The 17,972-nt window shown below is 36.7% G+C and overlaps 1 protein-coding gene and 1 long non-coding RNA gene across 3 annotated transcripts; one reads left to right on the top strand and one right to left on the bottom strand.

The window, feature by feature from the left end:
* The first annotated feature begins 1,314 nt into the window (after positions 1-1,314).
* Positions 1,315-6,289, top strand: LOC143462347 (uncharacterized). 2 transcript variants are annotated; one of them, XR_013118163.1, is made up of 4 exons: positions 1,315-3,257; positions 3,447-3,499; positions 4,544-4,671; positions 4,877-6,289. It is a non-coding gene; the product is annotated as an uncharacterized LOC143462347 (long non-coding RNA). The 2 variants fall into 2 exon arrangements; XR_013118162.1 differs by having other exon boundaries at positions 1,315-3,499.
* Positions 6,290-10,911: 4,622 nt separating this feature from the next.
* Positions 10,912-17,112, bottom strand: LOC143461897 (zinc transporter ZIP3-like). The gene is made up of 3 exons (XM_076959831.1): positions 14,076-17,112; positions 12,328-12,431; positions 10,912-12,212 (listed from the first exon to the last, which is right to left on the bottom strand). Exons 1-3 carry the CDS (start codon positions 14,456-14,458, stop codon positions 11,593-11,595), a joined length of 1,107 nt encoding a protein of 368 aa, XP_076815946.1. The 5' UTR covers positions 14,459-17,112; the 3' UTR covers positions 10,912-11,592.
* Positions 17,113-17,972: the final 860 nt, after the last annotated feature.

The raw sequence follows: 17,972 nt of genomic DNA, 5'->3' as shown, positions 1-17,972 counted from the left end.
CATCTTGTTTATAAGCTTCATCAGCTAGATTCTAGAATGATCTTGATTTATCGCGGTTACTTTTAAACCGCTAACGGTTTAAACAATTAATGACTAATATATTTCGTTATAATAAATTACTCAGTGTGAATTATGGCGGTGTGGGGTAATCAAAATTCTTTCAAGAACACGGTGGACAGGAACAAATAAATGTTGTTTTATCTGGCCAGCAATTTGAATTGTACGTTTGTCTGTATTCATTGCAATGTTTCACTTACATCGTCTTTTCTGTTTCATAGAAATGATATACACTGAACTGATTCGGCCTTCTTGGCATGTATGTTTATGATTTTTTCCACTGAAAATATCAATTTGTTCGCGCAATAATTAAGGCCTGCAAGTCGTGAACGTCACTTGGCGGTGGAAAAGTTTGTGAAATTGGTCGACAGTATTTTTACATATAAAGACATAAAATTCTACCAACTTACTATGTTAGAAGAGCAAAAAAAAGTAGATGTAATAATACTTGAGTCCGTAATCTGATTAGTATCGCTTTAATTGTTGAGACAAACCGGCTATTTTAGGCCTCCACTTGACTGAAAGTTAGTTCCTGCGATGCCAAAACAACCAGTTATCACGTTTGCAACGGTTTTAACGGCAGACAATCTGCTTAAGGTGATGTTCTTCAACATTAACTACTTTTATTAAGCAAATTTTATGAGCTGGGCAGTTAGATGGCAAATTGCATTTAAAACCTGCCAGGCGTGCCGAATCTACAGGACTTTGTCGAACAAGCTCGGAACTGGTTAAAAAATACAAGTTCTTCTACCATTTCTACAAATCATAAAGCGACTGTTGATAAAACAAATTTAACCCACGAGGTCGTGCAGTAAGTATGTTATCAAAAAGTTAAATCGAAATAAACGTTACTTCACATGTAAATCATATTTTCATCATAATTTCCCAGTTTACATTATAATCCTCTGTTGTATATTGATTGCGTCATTGATTTGGAAATGCTTTAGTAAGCAAAAGTTGTTTAGAAACACAGAGGTTTCAAAGATGTCGAAATGTATGAGTTATCTTGCCAATGATGCCACATGCTGACTTCATTGACAGAGAAAAAAGTAGACTTTTACGTTCTTCCAAGAATATTGTTTTCGTAAACGCTGAAGTTGTTTTTACCTGTAATGGTGCAAGTTTGTAGTCAAAGAGGGTAAAACTGGTTCGTTCAAAGTTGTTGATTAATTCTTTATGACGTAATTACTTTGTTCTTTACGGCATAAATAAACCAATCAGCATTTTTTGTTAAACACGGAATGTTTTTAACTTTCTCATTAACCAAATAGATTTTTCTTTCTCTTTTCGAAACCCACGTCTTCCTCTCGGGAGGGTCGTTGGGGGCAGCAGCTTTAGAAGCTCCCGGAACAGTTCGAGATCTTTTGCCACGTCTTTCATTTCAGCTATAGGAATATCAGTCGTGACCAAGCCAGGTCAGTGATATTATTATATCACCTGGTTTTTGGTCGACCCGTTGGTCTTTTACCGGTTTAAACTAGATTTAACAACCCAAATATAACATGCACTGAAGAACGCATAAACTAGCAGGATTTTCCAGGAAGTAACTTGTATATAAAGTGCCCGAACATAAAACTATTCGGGTCTAACATTCAAGATCACAGGCAAGCAAACCTATTATAAGTTAAACGAGTTAATTCGGTTATTTTTTCCGCCGAATTCCGCATAGCTGGGAGGTCTGACTCAGAATAACCAAGCAGGATTTTTTTCTCGCATTTAGGTTACTATGTTAAATATTATGATACCTGAAATAATATGACCCTTGAGTCATAATCTTAAAGTTATATACAGCATTATAAACGCTCACTACTGACGTTTGCAAAAGTACGACGTCAATGTCAAAAACACGGTTGTAAAATGCTAGAGTCAAAGCGGCTTTAAAAAGGTTTCACATCATACCACGTTCTCTCAAGCCACGCCAGTAACCATCAGTACAACCAAATCATATCGACCGAGCTCCGCTGAGCCGATGGACTGCAGCACAAGATGTCTAAATTCGCCATTTCTATAAATTGATACATTTTACTGCTATTAAGACAGCCCGCGCGACTGCACTTAATTATAACCACTACAATCAAACATTTGCACAACGAGGAAAAAAAACGCTTCATGCGTTTTTCACGTGAGAATATTACCTGTTCACAATTTGTATTACTGTAACCAAAAAGAAAAGAAGCAAGAAAGTAAAAAATGTGAGCTTTCGAGTTCCTTTCATGAATCATATTGGAACAGTGCTGTACCGGTTTAACTGACTTGTTGACCTATGTACAAATTTTCATTTGAAATGACTTTGCCGGGGGCATAACGAAAACAGCACGTTCTTTTAATTGAAAACAAACCGTGTTTGTTTCAACAAGAATGTAGCCGGGTTTTATGCATAAAACAATAAACTAATAAACTGATTTGAAACGATTCAAGCTGCATCCGTGATGAGGTGACTGTTGATGAACAGTAACTCAAGGTGAAATGGAAGACCGACTTCAGGTACAAAGAAGAAGCTAAATGGAAAGACTTTTTTAAATAAACAACCACAAAGCTGCACCGAAGAATAGGACGCTCGCCATTGGTGAAACAAAGTCGATTAGCACCACCATACGGAAAAAAATAAACACAATGAAGCACCATCATTGGGTGATTTTAAAACGTAACCCTCCAACAGGTTACCTTATATGAAATTGCGTTTGCTTCTTGTTTTGAATAGTGCAAGAATTCTTCCGATGCAGAAAAATGGGTTAGCATTGGCATGCACATGAAATTGACTAGAAATACATGTGTGGTTATGACGTTGCGCTATAATCTTACAACAGTTTTCGACTTACCAATAATTGCTTTTAACTTGCTTGTTCCACATCAAGCTGCAATAGTAAGTTACTTAAAATAGCTCACTTTATGCAGAGTAAAGGTTTATTGAAGACAGATACATTAATCACATATCTGCTGTAATTGCAGCAATGCTTTATATATCTTTATTTTGAAATAATAGTGATAAAGTATAAACCGCACTAGCTAATCAACTACTGTACAAACCATTTTAAACATAAAAATGTAGAAAATCAGTTACCAACTATACTTGCATTTTGTTTTCCCTTAACAAGTCGTTTTCTTGTAGGGCTGTAGGCTGTAGGAAATTATTGATTGTTATGAGATGGGCATTTTCCTATTGGGAGGATTTGCAGTAAATCACTAATTCAAGATCTTAGGTTTGCTTTGGTGTTGTAGTTTCTTATTTTGTCGAAAGCTAAGCTGTCGTGCCTAATCAAATTGAACAATCAGGTCGAGTCTGCATGCAGCAATCGACTACCGGTGCATTGCTGACTTCTTTTATACAGTACAGCTATTAATTATACATACCAACTGGTGTGTTCAGTTAATGAATGTAATCTGTGTAGAGAAACTTAGTTCTGGCAGAGCAAAGATTAGTGAAGGCAGACTAACACAAATGGTAAGTGTGTTAGACATTTGAATCAAATCTAACTTAGCTTAAGATTTCGAAATGCAAATGATATCTTATACATCTATAGATACTATATTACAAAGTATACTCATATGTTAAAATTTGTTTCAAATTTGCATATATATACACCCATTCAGTTAGACCTCGTTTATCCGAAACCCGAAAAAAACAAAACCCCTTCAAACCAAATCCGACATGAAAATATTACAGGAATGGTTTCCTTCCCATGTTGTTTACTAGGGATGTGCTGCGAGGAAGATTATTCGGGTTCGTGCGAACCCGAATATCATGAAGGTCGACACGAACGAATCCCGAATCTATTCGTATTAGAACCAAACAATAAAATTTCATCCAAAAGTTCTTAAGTCTTGCTTGTAAAATGACGTAATCGATAAACAAATCGCTTTCTTTCGAAAAATAGTGTTTAAAAATCGATTGAAAAAGTAAAATTGTTAGGAAAACGACCTTCATTGTAAGTACTGGAGAGTTAGTTCAACTAGTTCTAGTTCAACTTTGTCGGGAAACTAGATCACCATTTTTAACAAAAGTCAGTAAATTTATAAGTAATATTGTATTTGGGTTAGCTATTTTTGGTATTCGTGTTCGCCCGAATCTTCCATGAAGGCGATATTCGGCGAATCTATTCGGGTTTGGGTTCGTATCGGCCCATCCCTATTATTTACTAATTTAATCCGGAAAGCTCGCTCTCCAAGTCCGACACCGCCGTCTAGAAACGGATCTTCCAAATCAATAGAAAAAACCGTTAATCAAGGTTCCGTCAAATGTTAAAGTATTTATATCTTAATTTTTATACTTGTCACAAACCATTGTTTGTGTTAGGGCCAGTCAATGATCAATGATCTATTTTCCTTTACATGCATTATTCAGTTTAGGCGCAATTAAATCTTGACTACAGTTCTTTTATGCATCTTAGTGTAGTCCTAAATGCATGCTATTTTACGTAAATTGATTTCACTGTGATATTCCTTCGATTTCATTTATCTGGATACCTGCTAAACCGACATTTTACAGATTAACCAGCTTGACGAGATGTGATTCATCTGTATAATCTGTAACGAAAATCTACACGCAGCTGTGTGCATACTTGATTTACACATTTTTGGCCATTTAACTTCAATTTTCAGCATGTTTTTATAGTTGTAAGTTTTATAATTGGATTCAAGACCGTATATAAGGATGCTCCAAAAATGCTCTTGCGCTTTCGTGGTAGTTTTCGTTTTTTCACGTTGTTTATAGTGTATACGTATATATAGCCTACGTTTCCTTTAACCAGTATTTTTGCATGCCTATGAATAATACCAAATACTTTTTTTAGTTGTAATGTTTATGGTCAATCTTTTTCAGAATACTCACATAGCACACATAGCTACAGACAAGATTAAGCAAGGAGTTCAAGGAAGAGTGCAGAGGAAGTGTATGCCAATCTAATGATTCCATAAGACAGGTCTTCAATGAAGTGTCTAGGAAAAGAGAATCTAAAGGGGCTGAAACGGTATCCTTTACCGAAGTAAAATCCTCAATGCTGTACAAAAGACGGCGGCGATTACTTCCACCAAACCCAAAATCAGTTTGTGACGTTGAAGCGTCGGTTCAAGCACCCAATCTTCATCAAATTGATGGATCAACTCCGCTTTTGCGAGACACTATACGTGATAGTGACACTGAGACAGCTTCTGCGATTGCGAACGAGCAGAATAGCGATCGTCAAAAGAGCGATCGTTGAAATAGCGACTTCAACACAGAAATCGTGACAAAACAACAACTTTGAAAATAACGATTTGAAAATGGCAACCATAACTAATAAAAGAAACAGCAAAACAGCGAACAACCCCAAAATATCTAGGTAGGAAAAAGGAAAAATGTAGGAAAAATGATAAATGTTGATGATAAATGATGATAAATGCGTTTGTAAGGAAAGGTAAGTGCTTACCACTGCTTTCTCCAGGAGTTATTGAAAATGAAGTGACAGAGCTTGGTCATATTGTTCCAGAACCAGTGAGTCCACTTCCGCATTTCACGCTACCTTAGTTAGAATATGTTGACCAACATTGGATTAGAAATAATGGACTCACTCGTCTGTTTGTTTCAGAATGTTCATCGAGAACAAATAATTTCGCTGAAAACTTTCATTCATGAACAAACGGAAGCGAAATCAACCATACCTGCATTTGACGCAAGTAGAACATCTCCGATGAGTACAGTTGTGTGTTGTTTGTTTGTTCCAAAGAAGGGACAGGATTTGTTGAGACCTTTGTGGACATCCTCAGTGCTCAGGTTTGGAAGGATCGAAATCCAAGATGTACCCCTTTGCTGCCAATGTGACCACCACCGTTCTACTTTGTTCTTAACGTGAAATTATGCATGTTGTAAATGACTTTACTTTCTTGGTCGTAGAGAAAGTTATGTTTTGTTTGCGTTTATTAGGTTGTTACTACAAAACCCACATTTCCTACAAAACACTATTAGATTAAATTACCGTTTTCAAGGTATATCTCACAATGGTGCTTATGCAAGATTTGTTTGTGATTTGAGTGTGAGGAAAATGCTCACCACAGTAAACGTCGTATTCTGAATTCTAAATTCCATCAAAGAATAAATTGTGCCTTTTTAAATGGAAACACGCGTTATCGATACTCTCCAATAATCTCATTGACCATTATGTCAATGTCCATTGATCAAAATAAGTGAGAAACCTTTTGGCCAAAAACATCTTATCTGTAAAATGATCGCCGAACGCAATATAAGAAAATAAATCGTGAGCAGATATTGATCGCAAATGTATAGTTATGCAAGTAACGACCAATAGGAAGTTCCCAATATGGAAATCTTATAGTTTTCGATTAAAAGCATAGTTTCTGCGACTTCTTTAATAGATCTTATAAAATTCATTCGTATATAGTTAAATGCATATTTTGGAGAGCATAAATGTTACACTGTATTTTACGTAATGCCGTAGATTCGTAGAATATGATGTGATTGTGAAACTGTGCAAAACGATATTTTGTTTATAGCAGCCAGAAGTTTCGAAAGCTCATAGTTTCCAGAAGTTCATTGATCTTGTACGTTCCACGACAATCGTGTCGGGCAAAAGATTTTCAACCTTCTGTGATGACGTCATTAGCTGACAACTTTAAAAAAAGCAGTAACAATTGGACTACTCCTCTACACTAAAAGTCATGTTTATACGCAGGCCACAGGAGCTAAAGATACACCAGCTTGTCGCAAAGACCGTGTTATATACAGGTGTGTCGCAAAACTGTATGTGCAAATCTTTATAGTTTCAACTCACATACTTACAGAGTAAGCTGGCACCGGTAAATGCACGGACACGCCACCCGCCCAAAATGAGAATAATCGCCCAATATATAATAACAAGCAATATATCAAGTCCGATGTTCTTCTAAACACTGACCCAAACATAAAACCATTGTAACAAGCACAAACATGTCACTAAATTAAACCATGATGTGTATTCTGTATTTCCTATTTATTTAGATATATTTTTAGTTGAAATGTGTCGCCGAATTTTGAAGGTTGTATAATTGTTTTGCATATTGAATTATTGGCAGATTTACAATATTTGGACAACCATACAATACAAAGTCGCATCTCATTGCAACGCAAGCCGTCGCAAATGACGGTTTTCCTACGAATCGCATTAAGTATGCAGGCACGTTTAAGATTAGGTTCCGTTTAGTTGGTGCCAACTAGCGGCTGGATTTTTAAATATAAATTCCGAACAGGGTCGCGCAAAAGTTGTATTTAAGGGTCATTGGTACTCATTCATCTTTACAAAAGCAGGATCTTAATTGAGTTGGTACAATATTTAGGGCACTTTAAATATTTTGTAAAATTTATGTTGCGACGTCGAAAATCCCATTAAAAACACAACAACGTAAAAACGCGGTCCCTTGAAGTTTGTTGCCGTTCTAAAACATCACATATAAGTTATATTCATGGTGAAATGGACTGAGAAAAAATGTCGCTCGAAAATAATAAATCATTGATATCGACCCAAGAAGCATTTATTTACAAGTTGTTCAAAAACATGCTGCTAATTAATCACGAAGAAGAAAGAAAAATTACGAATGAAGAAAAGTCTTGGTAAGGGAAATCTTACAATACGGCGTCATCATAACTGTTTCATTAAAGCAAAATTAAAGTTGTAATTAAGGCTTGGGTTCAGTGCTTTGCAAAACGACTGACCTTTTAGTATTCCCAGAAGACTTAAATATTGTAAAGACGTGTTCTTGTCATCAGTAATGGTATAATTTTGTAGTTGGAGAGGTTTAAAGTGGTCAAGTAAGATTGGTGATTGGCTGTTTAAAACGTTGTAAATAATTGTGCTAAAAGGCTAACGACATGTTGCCCATAAAAGGCAACCAAATTTCTTTGTCGGGTCACGTCAGGTCGTCCTGCATTCCATTTGACGACATTGATACGTAAAGCAGCCAAAACAATTACTAATTCAATTTTTAACTATAACAAAATATCAGTCGTATCTTAATTATGTTTTTATGGAATCGGCGATAACTGCCTGTAGACTTTGCAAAAACCACCCTTTAACAATGATTGTAACAAATATCACAAACTGTTCTTTTAAGTCAAACAGTATACGGTGAGTAATAGTAGCTTATATAAGATTCACTGACCGAAGTGCATGAACCTATCAGTAGATACGTAAATGATAAACGACTGCACTACAAAATGGTCACAATATTGCTTTCAAATTACGTTACAAACATAAACTACCAATTTTACTTTAACTCCTTATGACAAAGTTCCGAAATTGACCAAGTTCAGTTGCTTTCTTTTGGTTTAGAGGAGTTATCTATGTATACACTGATCTTTTCATGCGGTTTCGTGCAGTGAGTAAGCCCACAATAAGTTGCGTTTAGAAATTTTTTACACCCCCCTTGCTGTTAGTCGAATTTCACAGTTCGCTGGTAGTCTAATGAATTGGGGTAATGTTAGGAGACGAAGAGTGTTGTGTAAAGTTGTGCAATATGTCTACAAACGGACCACGTTTTCCATCCAAAATCGTATTCATTTTTAATCTATCTTTGTCTTGAAAACAATTCTTAGTTCTTGAGTGTTTTCCGTGTATTCCCGTTTAGATCGGAGAGCGGTGAGAGTGCCCAGTAACATACAGCATTGCGTCTTACCAATAACATGTTATCACACATGAAAAAGTATCTGATCAAGCTATAGCACGTACAATTCTTCTGCTATTTTATATTAAAAATTTATGTGCAATAACTATCTACGAACGATATATGTAATGTATATGTATAGTAGGTCTATATTTACTGTACAATAGCTTCAATTGTGCAAAACCTTTAATTGTTGATAACTTTTTTGATGTAGATACTTTATCGCATTATATAACGGTATTGTTGCTAAGCGAAATAAATTGAAAACCAATATCTTGCAGTTAACGATGTCTCTTAAAGTTCCCTTTAAGACCCATTTATTGAGGACTCTGAGGACATTTTTTAAAACGACAATCATAATCAAGGACAAATTACACAAGAGATTTCATAGCTTCGCTTTTTAAAATGTCATTTTAACCTCTGACACAAGTTGCGTAAAAATTGAATCAAACTAATCACAAAGCTGATCAAAAATTAATGCATTCCTTGGTTTGTGACAATTTCGATCGGTGATCAGCGTGATTACTGAATAATCGCTCCAGGACAAGTAATACAAGATCCATCATCTCATTATTTAAGCATGTGACAAGCCATAAAAAACAGCAAATCGTGTGCAAAAATTGCCGAGAGCGAAATGACATGATCCTTGTGTCGGGTGCAATAGGTTTCCGGATGAAAAACAGAAAATATTTAAAAACTAACCTGCTGACAACGCTGTACTGGTGAGAGCTTTGTAACCAGTAAGTTTGTGGTGTGAAGGTTCTTCCATTTTAAGACATTACCGCGGGGCTAGCAACCTTTCAATCACAACAAGTTTGCGGTGACAAAATAGGTCACCACAACGCTGCTAATCATACCGTTAGTGTAAACATGTAAAATCTATAGGAATTCCTTTTGTTTACCTAGCTTTCAATTCCTTATCTTTTGGCCTTCAAAGATTCTAAATCTAACCTTGAACCATTTTTGTTTAGATATTAACATAAGTTGTTAAAGGCGTAGAGACAGAAGGATTTTGTATTGTGAAAACTTTCCATTTTATCACATTTTGAAAATTGTTGCACTGAGGTATCAGGTTCATGTAAACATCTTTCACAAACACTTTTGTTGACGACATTTTTAGTGAATTTCCTTTCGTTCATACGAAGTTCGCCTTCATTGAACACAATCCATTGTTTACTACAACTAGTAGGAAACAGATTGAGGTGGGAAAGTTGTTGCATAACTCCTTACATAACCGTTACGGTTGTAAGCAGTAATATTAGACCAGAGTGTAAGAGTTTTGCAGCACACCAAGACATCAGTCTCTGGATCATGTCCAAAAATGAGTGCGGAGAAGGGGGCATCACTTTGCATTTCAATCTTTGAGCGTCATGAAAGCGGTCATCAGCTCTATTTTTTGGACTCGTGATTCAGTCCGTCAACTGTGCACACGGACTTTTTATCAGAAAGACCCGAGGGGACATACCCCCTCAACCTTTGGGGAACATTTGGACACATAAGTCTCCTGCAAAGTTTTCTAGCAAGCGATGTCTCTCACCATGCATGAAATGTTAAAATGCCGATTGAGTGTAGTCTAAGTGTGCATTTATGAAAACATGCATTTTTAAAAACGACTACCACTGCCTTTGATCATTATACGTTTTGTGATAAAGACTTATTTTTCGATATTTTACGAACATCCTTGTCACACGGGTCGAAAACCAAGTATTTTTATGAAGCGTATTTTAACGTCAATTATATTTCTTAAATACTTAGCTGTTTTGCTGGATATTTATGTTTCAGTACAAAATTTTATTTAGCGGCAGAGTTCGAGTCAAATGAGACTAGTTATTTCCTTCTGAGAACCAGAAATTGTTATTTGTGTATAGAATACTCGTGCAGATAAGTCAGTTACTTTACGTTGCTGTTACACATGTGTTTACAACAAGCGAGTTTCACGACGTTTTTAATAAAATGATTTAATTATCTCTCAGAGCACTTATAAAACAGACAAGCAGTAAATATTTGTACATATATTTCGCTTTGGGAAAAACTTTGCCCTCGGGCTGCATGGTATTTGAAACCTGCTCTTTTGAACTGTTCTCATTAAAGTTGGTTTGTTTTCTTCAGTTAAATCGCAAAATGTTCGCTCCGCTTTGTTAGTCACAGTAACCCGCTGCAAAGCGTATTGCACCTCCTAATGGTTTAAGTGTCTGTTTCTCTTGAAATGTCAAACTACAGAGTCGGTTTGAGTAATGGCAATTTATTATTATGATGAGTAACAAAACGTTCTAGCAACACAAAAAATCAAAGAACAAAATAAGTAAAAGGATAGGAGGCGAGCCAAAACAGTTCAAGCGCCCTCTAGCGAAAACTATTAGTAAGTTGAGTGTTGAAGGGAAAAGAAATAAATTCAAAAATTATTGCTTATTAAGTATTGCTTCTATAAGGGACAAATGAAGCCCAAATACAGACTACTTTTGCGAAACATACAAGCGCAACAAAACTTCACGCAGGTGTTTGGAGCCGGAGCCTGGAGCCCCGGAGCCGTGCATTTTCAACGGAGCTGGAGCCAGAGATCTACGTGAGATTCAAATGGAGCTGGAGCCAGTTGTTTGAAAAATACCTCCTGCTCCGATGTATTTCATAAGATGCTAGCTTACTACTATTGGCTAAATTCACATAATTTAACATCAACCCTTCACAAAATTAAGAATTGTTGCCTCTTTGGCGCCACCTTTTCTAACTAACCATGTTGCTGGGAATTTGACGGCAAAGCAGTCACATGTTCATAGCTGCACAGTTTTTGATGTAATGGAGCCGGAGCTGGAACAGGAGCAGTGGTATCAATGACCTTATTTATGATAAAAGAGAGCTCCGGAGCTGGAGTAATTTAACATTTACGCTTGCTCCAAAGCCCTGCCTTCTTCACGCATGTTGAGCGATAAAGGAGACCAGAACTAATGCGTAGCCTAGAAGCAAGGAGAAAACCTTTGCAAATCGGTTGCCATTGGATTCGAACTCACGAACCAAAACCTCAAAGAAAGTAATATACAAGAAGGTGCCAGTGGCGATTGCTTGCAGAACGGCGTTAACAAGAGCGGTTGTCATGTTTTCCTCTCCTCCTGTCGTTTTCAAGGTGAGGCCAATCGCGATACCGAGCGGAGACATGAAAGAAAATAGGAAAGCGGCCGACACGATTTTCTTGGTCGTCTGTTTTGCCCGGACCAGGTTGGTGCCCATGCTGAATGCCATCAAGGACTTGTGGAAGAGAACTGCGATAAATATGGCGAGAATACTTCCAACCGAATCCTGGAGTCCGATGGCGATGCCTTCTAGAAGAGAGTGAATGGAAAGAGTCGCGACCAGCATCAGAGATCTGATCCCGGCGTGATCATGATGCGCTTTGATAAGAGTTTCCAGCCGGTTGGTCTGGATAGATGCGCTCCGTCCATCAATAAACGATGCGGATGTTTTCAGATTATTCGCCCCGTTGTAAGGGTTCTTGCGACGTTGTCTCCACTGATTAATAGAGTGTGCGGTTTGTTCTAAAAAGGAAAAACGATAAACGTCACGGTCTTTTCCATATTTGACGTCACACGTTAGCCGCCCAAAAGAAAAGCATAAAAAACCGCAAACAAGTGAAAGAGACAAAACACTCACCAACTGTTAGTATCAAGAATAATCCACAACACACAATGATCTCAGCAATGGGCATATTCTCCCCTTCTTCTTCTCCCACCTCAGCAGTGACGTTCGTTGAAGTACTGCAAAACAAAAACAACTGCCATAGTTAGCCTATAATTCTCGTCCCAGGAGACGACTAATAACGATGTCACTTTCAAAAACATAAACAGGAATTCCCAAAACAGTTACATATGGCCCGTGCAGTTACGTGGCAGTCAACTGCACATGCCAAACTAGCGCATGCTACCACCATTTGTGGTATTAACAATCTTTCAAGTTTGAAACAAAAAAAATAAGCATACATATGTGACTTATCTTTGTTAAGAGCTATCGCGTCAAATCGTCCATTAGAGCGTCTTTAATGCATAATATCCGAGTAAAGAACGCGAAACATATAACTTAATCCAATTATCGATCGGATAAAGCTTTTGCAGAAAGCCGCTGGCCACTTTGTATATCCCGGTCACATGAATCTTGTAGAAATGTAGAATATGCACGAGTACTCCATTGTCTTGGCCAATAACTATGTCGTGGTTGAAATGAATACTTACGGCAAGTACATGGGGAATGTAAATATTTTAACAGTGGGCTACATTTTATCAAATATTATTGTAGAGCTTCAAACATCTTGTAACTTTAAAAGTTCAGTGAAAGTGAACGCCATTTGGAAGGCGGTGTTCGTGCCACTAATAAAATGGAGTAGTTACGTCAAAACACCTGACCGTTTCTTTCGGCGGAACTACACGTATTTCGTACAGTATTTAGTCTTAAACAAAAAAATCTCAATGCATTTTCAATTCGAAGATATTTTGAAATATGGCAAATTTTCTGATATTATTCCTCAATGTAGTGATATATATATCAGCCAGTGTGCGTTCCCATCGAAATGTTTCAAACCGTTGTTTGCGAAATAAACTTCATCAAAACCTCACATGGCGTCCGAATAAAAGAAAATACCTTGAAACGTTCTGAAAATCGTTTCAATTCAAAACCGATATTTTCTCGTTAGAGGCGCAAAAACTAGACAGTTAAAAATAATTATGTGAACGCAGTCCAGGGATGATGAATAACAGGAAACATTTTTGCAATGACCAATACTATGCGTGAACAAAACACCAAAAAGTCAAGATTGCAATAAAGTCAATGCAGAAATGTATGGATTTAAACCTAATTCAATAATACAAGCCTTAATATTAGTTTGATTCCGTCCCCTTCCCTCCAAAATTGGTTTTCACAATAGTGCCCCAAGTAGCAATTATTTATAACTAACTAGGGTAAGCGGAAATAGTCATGCTTGGTTGATTGGTATTTTATTTTATTTGAGTATTGTGAAAAAATTAAAATTTGGCGTTAACTTACTGTAGTTACAGCACTGTTATAGTTGTTCTTATTTTATAGTTTAGATACAAAGTTAAGTTCAATATACGTGTTAATGTATATACGACCGTTATTACCTCGCCCAAAAAATTTACCTTTAGAGCTACTTTTCTATTTTTAACCCATAAGTTGAATAATTTTAATTTGAATTTAACTTCAATTTAATCCCAAGAACTTAAAAACAAGTTATTTAATCCTTCACTAACTTAACCGCATGTTAGTAACAGCGGACAGCGTGACTCATACTAACAATTAAACACTGATGCTTTAAACTAGTAATTTTGGTCTACAGAGTTTACATCACGGTAAAGCAACTAAAACTGCTTAATCCGATGCAAATAATTCACCTGTTATAGAATGTTGGCCACTGTATATTGAAGGCGATGAAATGTTCACGAATCTCCGGAAGCAGACCGATGAAGCTTGTCCCGAGGAAAATTCCTCCAGCAAAGCAGTTCAATGAACTTAAAATGAGTTTCGACCGGCTCTTTCGACGGTTGGCCTGCGAGGCTGTAGTACGGATAATGTCATTTTCAAGAGCGATGTCGTTAAATTCTTTCTGATCTTGCTTCCTCTTGAAACAGCGGAGAATTCTGTTCCAGACCGATTTTTCTCGGCGGTGTCGCCTTCTTCTGATATGCCTCATGCATAGCCAAGGTATCAAGGCCGCAAGTAGGGTTGAAAAGAAGAGACCGAAAATTATTAGAATCTTCGTGATCAGGATTTCCATCTTGCCCTTTACCACCGTTCGCAAATGGCAAATGTTGGGTAGATTAACGGATAAGATCGTTGACTTTGCGAAAAATATTAGTTCTCTAATATTTTCAAAGTTAGCAGTTGAGATTGCAACTCATTTGTAGCAAAAAAACTTCATAAAAAACTTACCGAAATAATTCTCTGTCACAATAAAAAGAATTGCCTCGACTATTACACAAATAAATTTATTATATTTGGGGATAGCAACGTATGTTTTTATATCCAATTAGAAAAACTGTAAAAGTATGGTATAAACCTTAACTGAACAATTTTGGCATAAAACAGCTTAAATTGCATGGAAACTGCGCTGTCCAATTAAAGACTGCTTGTTAGCACTCACTGGTGTAGGCAAACTGATTACTTTGCAGTATGTTTGACAAACATTTACGTCGTTCTTACCTTCTTTCCTACGATCAATTACAGCTATCTGAAAACCAAAATTATTACATTTAAATCGATATAATCCTGACAGACTTTAACGATTCTGCTTGGGCCTTCGTTAAGAATCATACAATTTTATAGGAACTCTGGCAACTATAGGAGGGGAATGCGATCGAGCAGTGTCGTCCGAGTTCTGCCAACAACGTTAAAACAACACTTCTGTGTGGTGAGAGGTACAACATGTGCGAGTGATCACACGTACGTGCGTAATTGTTTTTGAACATTTGTTTAATCTGGTTTAACTTAGTTATTATTTTATAAGGCAGATTGTAATTTGTTAACTAATTATAAAAGTTTTTCAAAATACATAACATTCTTCAAAAAAGAAAGGCGTCCTAAAATATGTCTATTGACCCTATGAACTAACTAGACCAAAAAAAGTGCAAAAGAGCTTTTTCGCCTTTCAGCATGCTGTCTGTTAAAAAAAGTTACGATGCCAACGCAGCATCGATTGGGCATAGATTGCAGGCTGGTGTATTTTCCACTCTTCTCTCGTAGTAATTTGACTTTTTAAGTGACCCAAACACCGCCGAAAACAATCCTTCTGTTTGTGTCGACCTCGTGATTCAATCCAAGAATGACTTTAAAAAATCGCCAATAATATTATAGCCTCACGTGCGGTGACTTGGATGTTTCCAAAACATCTGTCCTCGGGGCCCATTGCTTAGACTCGTTATTCGTTTGCAGATTAACTACATGTCCGGGCAATCGTTCACCATTTAGAGGATTCTTGTAATAAATACAACTGACCGAACTTGTCTATCGCCCGTTGTTTTGACTCGTTATTAGTTGGCAGATTAACTACGTGTCCAGGCAATCGTTAACCATTTAAAGGTTTGTTGTAAGAAATACAACTGACCGAACTTGTCTATCGCCCAAGGCTGTAGAGTATAGACTCTGTTGATGTTGTAAAAAATAATCTGACAAAACTTGACGTAAGTGTTGATCGAGAATCGTACACAAGAAAACAGTAAATACATAAAACGGTTTGTGACGTGTTACATAAAACTGGGATTTTCTGTGAGGCTTACTTAGACAGCTAGGGCATTAAGCTCAGCAAACGTTTATCCTAACCATGACTACGACTTGCATTTTCGAAAATATTTACATTTGTTTCACAAAGTTTCTGCTAAACTTTTTGCTTTGGCCGATCTGTTTCGAATAAATATAGTAAACCGTTAAGCTCCCAGTTAAATAAAAAAAAAACAAACCAATTCCAATCAGTCAGGTTAACAGTTGCAAGTAGGCTTAATCTTAAGATAAGATTATGACCGACTTCGGCGTAAACGGCGAATTTTGATTCAGTAGGCGTACACCTGCGCCTTACATACTTACCTTCAACAGTGCCTGTGGTAAGTCATGCGCTCTCATCACGGTTGACTGCTTCTGGAAAGGGAAATACTGTACAAAACTACGCATTTCTGCTATCAATCTCTGCTAAGGGAAGCTGTAAAGACATGGCATTACGCTTAGACTTTCTAAATGTCGACATATGCAACATACATCATTAGAACACGTTTCATTACTCCCGATTAACTGCAGGTAACCGCTGTGAAACGTCATATCTGTACCGCAATGCCTAATATAATCTGCCACGCTCCTTTCCTAGTGGGTAAACAAAACCACCAGCAATAAGATAAAGGAGTTGTTCTGTCATAAATAACAGCCAGGCGAAAAATGCTATGAACATAATCTTTTAGTCCTGAGTCTTAAATTGTACTTGACAGAAATAAGAAAAATCGCATTAATCAACCAAACTTTTGTATTATACTGTATGTACACACAGTAAATTTGACCGCTACATTGAAGCATTACTTTATATTTTTAGTTGAACTGCCAACTCATCTGCAATCGGCTAACATGCATCAGTTAAACAATTTAGCGCTGCCATTTGAAATTTTGACTTTCAGTAAATGAACTTATCACACCGAAATTGTTCGTTTAGAATCGTTTTGTTAATGCGGAAATGGTCTTGGTATGACCACTAATTGCACCCGTAGCATTACTGACTACACTTCCAAATACAGAAATAAGTATATTATTATCATATACACCATGATGATGACACCAACGCCTTTCCAGCTAGAAACAATAGATTAACATACTACACGTCAATATGTATCTAGCACAGCAATTTATTATTATCTTGTCACCGTCCACCACCATTTGTTTGGCTCTATCTCCTTCTGCTCAATGCTATATCTTAGTTTTGTCGAACAGCATGCCCAAGCATTATGTAGCCAACGGGCTTTTTTTAGCTGCTTGATTGGTCATTTAGCTTTTTTCGCGTACTTCTATTTTGCGTTTTTCAACCCATTGGCTTTCCCTTGGATGTCAACTGCGTTCACTATGTTATCTTTATCAACATTTGAGAGCATTTAAAACTAATTATAGAGAAACCGCAGTTAACCGACTTCGGACCAATTCCAGCAAACCGTACTACTTATTCGCTGGCGTGCACGTTATCATTTCGCTGACCTATTGCCTGTGACATGTGTTAAGACTGCATTGAAATCTGCGATAAAGCTTTCAAATCAATTTAAGTTTTCCATTTACGCTAACAACCATTGTTTTCTGCCATAATAGACAGCTACTATATCATTTTATTGTCGAAGCGTGTGTTCAAATTTTACTTAAAGAATTCACATTGTAGAACTCATTATTATTTACGTATATCTTTATTCAAATTCTTACAGCAAGAAAAAAAATTCGACCACAGGAAAAGTCTGTTTAGTGGAGGACTATTGTACAATTCCGAAATCAATAAATAACTCCAGTGATAAATAACACAAACGCGAGGCATATATGGTGCAGGTTAAATAAAATAGACATCAAAACTCAATAAAAGACACACATCTGCTGCATCATGACTGGTGAAAATTTGATTTATAAAATTTTCAGTATTAATAATTAGTTGTTACTTTCGTACTGCATACATCAAGGAAACTCAACAAATCCAACAACAGTATTTAGAATCGGTTATTATTCGGAAACTATATAAAAACTGCGCTAAACGTTATGCTGTTAAGCATACATAAATTTTCATT

The sequence above is a fragment of the Clavelina lepadiformis genome, chromosome 6 (assembly GCF_947623445.1).
Source record: "Clavelina lepadiformis chromosome 6, kaClaLepa1.1, whole genome shotgun sequence".
Classification (NCBI taxonomy): domain Eukaryota; kingdom Metazoa; phylum Chordata; class Ascidiacea; order Aplousobranchia; family Clavelinidae; genus Clavelina; species Clavelina lepadiformis.
The sequence above is the reverse complement of the archived record's forward strand: the minus strand, read 5'-3'. Positions and strand labels throughout refer to the sequence as shown.